This window comes from Bremia lactucae, linkage group LG14, assembly GCF_004359215.1.
Source record: "Bremia lactucae strain SF5 linkage group LG14, whole genome shotgun sequence".
NCBI classification, from domain to species: Eukaryota; Oomycota; class Peronosporomycetes; order Peronosporales; family Peronosporaceae; genus Bremia; species Bremia lactucae.
The window spans coordinates 1,748,238-1,753,451 of NC_090623.1; the positions used below are offsets into that span (position 1 = coordinate 1,748,238).

General features: G+C 40.1%; 2 protein-coding genes across 2 annotated transcripts; one reads left to right on the forward strand and one right to left on the reverse strand.

Annotated features, from left to right (window-relative positions):
- Positions 1-792: 792 nt before the first annotated feature.
- Positions 793-1,035, reverse strand: CCR75_007316 (uncharacterized protein; the record flags this gene model as incomplete). Its single annotated transcript, XM_067965377.1, has 1 exon — positions 793-1,035. One exon carries the CDS (start codon positions 1,033-1,035, stop codon positions 793-795), a length of 243 nt encoding a protein of 80 aa, XP_067816585.1.
- Positions 1,036-1,321: 286 nt separating this feature from the next.
- Positions 1,322-2,914, forward strand: CCR75_007317 (uncharacterized protein; the record flags this gene model as incomplete). Its single annotated transcript, XM_067965378.1, has 1 exon — positions 1,322-2,914. One exon carries the CDS (start codon positions 1,322-1,324, stop codon positions 2,912-2,914), a length of 1,593 nt encoding a protein of 530 aa, XP_067816586.1.
- Between the last annotated feature and the right edge of the window lie 2,300 nt (positions 2,915-5,214).

Consider the following 5,214-nt stretch of genomic DNA (forward strand, 5'->3'; position numbering starts at 1 on the left):
ATATATAATGTTCATATCTAACAAAGCATAAGCTTTCCGAATATTACTATGTAAAGCAATATCCTCCAAATATTATCTACTTTTTAGATAATGTTTTAATTAACAACCTTCAAGTGTTAATTTCATGTAATGATACACCTCGTACAATTCTCAACTAATCATAAATGCCATATCTGTAGATATGCACTTAGATCTATTGTAAGCGTATTATTCTAAATACCTCGTATCTTGGATGACGCTAGCCGTCATCCCTTTCAATGTGAATGCACCAATGAGCATCATATACACAAGGATTGGTCACAATGCCAATCACATTCTCCTTTTGAGTTCACAAATCGAACTGAATGGGTTTGTGTAGCATAGGGCAACTTTAGCCTGTTTCAAGTGGATGACCGGCGCAGGCTTTGTAAATAAACTTAGTGACCTATCGAGGGAAATTTTCATCTAAATGACGATTAATGCATGTATTAGTTATTAAGCAGAACTTCCAACCTCGCTCCTTTTACTGCTTAAATCCATACTGCTGTAGTTTCAATTCTATCCATATCCCTTAATTCGAAATCCGGCTGCTATGGAAATCACATGCTCACGTATAAAAGCGCCATCGCCTTCGTTCCGGAAGTATTGCTGATCAACAGGCGTGCGGTCAACATCTGGCGTTGCTTACGATACTTCACCAAATTCGTGCAGCTGTCCAGCTCGCATAGGATCAGGTCCTCTAGGCCAATTCTGCGGCTGCCAACAACCGGAATCGTATAGCTATACAAAGAAGCCTTGTCTTTAATTTTATAACTACTCAAAATTGGCGCGTCGATACTTAAGAAACTCACCAAAAAAATGGCAAGTTTCTAAGATGTTATTGGCGTCATTGACTTGATACAACGCGTAAACAGGCTGCATAATTACGAGATTGTTGAGTACGAATCTTCGCATCAATTGCATCGTCTTGTGACCATAAAATTGCAACTGACCAGAAACAAGGTCCACTTGCTGGTCATCTTTGCAGAAGCCCTTAGAGCTGGATATGTGTTGCATTACAAATCAAGTTTTTCCTTCTGGGGACTATTAAATGTAAAATAACGACTATACTGGTTCAAGACATTTAATACTGATTGTTCATATTTGTGATCGTAAATTTGGTATCGAGAAAAACAATTGTGTAGCACGAGAGCAGGGACACATAGCGGAAAAAGGTAGCAAATCCATAAGTGGGATGATTATTGAAGGTCTGCCTCGATAGGTGCTATGTATGTCATCCCTGTCTGATCGGCAGTTGCAAAGTACATTCGTCCCATAACGTTCTATTCAAGCTAGAGAAACAATGTCGTCTGCAAAGCCCCAAATGAGTCTGTTTTGGCCTATTTGGTTGCTGGTATCCTGTTTTGCTCATCGGGCAAGCTCGACAGCCTTAGTGAAAATTACGGCATTCAAAACTGAAACGAGTGATCACTTAAGAGTGCAAACGAGGCGGAGCAACGAGAAGTTTTTCGAAGAAAGAATGTTTGACGGTTTATTGGCCTCAGTTGCTGATATTGTGGCTGAGATAGCACCAAGTCTTCACATAAGACTCGCTTCTAACAAAGAAGCAGCGGTTACAAGGATTTTTGAACGAATACACCTGACCGCTGAAACGTCGAGGCTCTTTGAGAGCACGCAATTTCAGCAGCTGGCCAAGATTATGTCTAAAGCCTTTCCGGAAGAGACAACTGGCTATGAAGCGTTGTATTCCGAGCTTGTAAAGTTCTACGGGGACGAAAAACTCGCCGTCTTTGTTGCTGAGGGTATGAACATACCGAAAACAAAAGACATTGCCGAAATCTATCAAGGAATTCAATTCGACGCCTGGTCCACCAAAGCCGACCCGGTACAGTATGCGTACGATGTACTGAGACTCGGCGAAGTGAGAGGCAATATGTTTCATAGCCCGCTCTTAAAAATCTGGGCCACGTTCGCCAAAAAGAAGATAGTTTCTACGAGTGTGACGTCATCCGTCATCTTCGACTTTCTGTTTAGAATGTTAAAGAAGAGTTACAGCGAAGAGAATCTCATCGTGATGCTAGGAACAGCAAATGATGTTGCCGAGTCACAGACCGATGCGGGAATGGTGGCAACTGCGCTCTTTAGACATTGGGACGTCACGAAGGGCTCGGCCGCGTTGAAACTCGAACAAACCGATTTAAATGAAATTGACTATTCGTTTTTGAAACTTCGAATTTTGTATGACCAAGCGAAGATGACGTATAATGATTTTAAGGAGCATATGGAGGCTTTGATAGACGGAGCATCCGGCTTTAATGCCGCTCGTGTGATTGCAATTCTTCAAGAGCACAAAAGTACCTCTGATCTGGCTGCAAAAGAGTTACCGAAGCTCCTACAGTCCTGGAAGAACAACGAATTGGCGTCAGATACAGTATTGACGATTCTTCAACTCGATATTGCCGAGTTCAAAGACATGCAAGAGAGCCCAATTTTTAGTATATGGCTCTCGTATTGTGATGAAATTGGTGTTCTATTGTCGGAGCTCAGGAAGTTTAGCGATGAACAACTAGCGAATATTCTAGCCTACACAAAGTACAACGAAAACTTCAGGGAGAAACTTGATGCAGTGCAAACGCTAATTTTTGAGGAATGGAAGCAAACCTATAATTTGAAACAGTTGTTTTATCGCTTGGGGCTGGACGAAATCAACGGAAACATTTTCGAGTCTCCGGCGCTGTCGACTTTGTTGACATTTGCATTTAAATCTGATGTGCTGGACATAGTTTCAGCAATAAGTCCAATTTTACAGCAACATGTTGGTAATTATGATGAGTTTGCAGCCATGGTGTTCGAAGCAGCCTACGGAAACATGCCGGCGAGTAACGTTGCTCAAATGCTGTATCATAGCGTTTTGCAAGGCCAAAACAACGCATAGCTATCTGGAGCTTCACAAGCCAGTGGTCTTTGTCAGCTCGGCGATTGCACATTTGAATTGTTAAAAACTATCAGCTTAGGCTCTAATCTTGCTGTGTGAAAGGTAGGAGGAGCTTGATGCACACTTAAGCGCCATGGCCTATTCACTTAATTCATACACATTCGCTTATCTCTCTTGCTTGTTGCACGACCTTTGTTCCTTCCGTGCTACTTGTTAAAAGTTTGCTGGTTGATCATCCTTTTGTGCCTCTGACATGTAGGAATTATCCTGCTGTTCCATGTAAAGAAGTATCTGTGCGAAGACTGTAGTACAATTGATACAGAATTTTTCGATTCGTATTTACATGCGCTGATGATTTTTTTGCCCCAGTCCTGGTAAATCTTATTACGTTTGTAAATTTCACTTTAACAAAATGATAGTAATTTTTAATTTTTCGAGTGAATTGTGCAGCAATAATGTTTTGTATCAAAAAAATAATAGCTGAATGGCATAGCAAGCACAACATGACCTGACGCAACTTTTCATTGCGATATAGGCGGATACTTGCTAATATACAGCTTGTTAAAGACCACGTAAGGACTTAAACATAGCATCGTATAAATTTATTTTTTTATGTGAAGCTTTTTGTTCTTGAATAAACTGAAAAGCTACCAAATTTTCGCATTGCCTGCAGCACGAAATATTATCTCCAACTTTTTTTAAATTATTATGTAGTATTTGAATTTTAAGTTTAAGAAATCAACATTTATATGAAAAACTGACTTTACGAGCGATAACTTGTTACCCCCTGTTCTTCGCCTTTATTTTGAATTCATCCGCTGTTTTGCCGGAGGCAAGTGATGTAGCATTGGACGTGTAGCCTATTCTGCGCATACAAATACTTTGGATTTGACCACGAGTGCAATAAATTATAAAAAAGGAGAGTAAGAAATACATGGTCATTAGAATTAATTACGCCTGCGATACAGCTTAAATTTTCTAATCTTTCTTATTGTGTTGGCTTCAATTATTTCTAGATAGTCAAAAGCGGCATCTGATTGTTGAAAGTGGATAACTGTGTGCACTAGTTTTGTAAACGGTTCTCGGTACGCCTTTACCAACACGAACCTGTCACAGAGTCCAGCAAAAGGAAGGGTGCACCACGATTAAGCTCGTGTTACTGACAGTTTTACATTGGTACATGTGCGTCAGGCTTGCTGGAAATAGAATAGCTTTAGTCTGTGTGGTAGCAATTATTATCTCCGAAATCTCTTAGTTCGCAATAGTAATCTTTACCTTTGCATTTACTGCAATGTGTATATTAAATGGCTCTTAATTTAGTGACCTTAACTTTTCCGTTACTGCAGAATATATCGTGGTCCTTTGTTCGCAATACATGTATGCGCAAAGCGAATCATTATCTTAAAAGTTTTTGACGTCATAACTTATCCTTACGAGTTGTCTAGGCTGCTATTTTGCGGTACCTGGACGAGGCGCAAGTGTAACGGGGTGTATCGTTACATGAGATTAACACTTAGAGGTTGTTAATTAATAAATTATCTAAAAGGTAGATAAAATTTGGAGGATATTACTTTATATAGTAATATCCTAAATTCTTATCCATAAATAGGTATAGGCCATTATGTCTATTATTTCCGCAGACTAATCAGCTGTAGAAGTAATCAAAGAGAGTTACAAGATAAGATAGATAAGAATTCATTTACATTTTTAGTATTAGTTTATAGTTAAGTCAGCATTTACAAAGATAGATTAAGAGACACTTAACTATATTAATACAGTTTTCATTTTACCCTCTTAAGTTAACTTGTCTTAAGAGAAGTCTTCCTCTATACGTACAGTGTACGTCACCTAACGAAAGGCACCACTCACAACTGAAGCAGTGTGAAGTGGACTTGTACTGAAACAGTACAAGTCGCAGTGCCCCGTTACACCTGGTAGCACTTTGTAGTCCGTCCAAGGACCACATTTCCCACATTTAACATGGACATGTTAGATGGTAGTGGGAATACGCATCACGTTTCCCCTGAAAGCTACTCCTTTCTAAGTGATATAGAAAGGAGTGCGGTTGAACGAATGAGTTCATCCGTAGGAAACGATGCAATCCTGGCATTACTGTCCAACTTAGACAGAGATGCCCTCCATTCAACCGTCGCCAAGTTCATACAACATGAACTTGACGAGATGAAGGAAAAAGTAGCCTTGCTGAATCAGCAAGGCTCTCAACAGGCGGAACTGTTGAGATTACAACAGGTACAGACCCCTGTACCTGGGATGACGCAAACGCGTCGTCCCGAAACTCT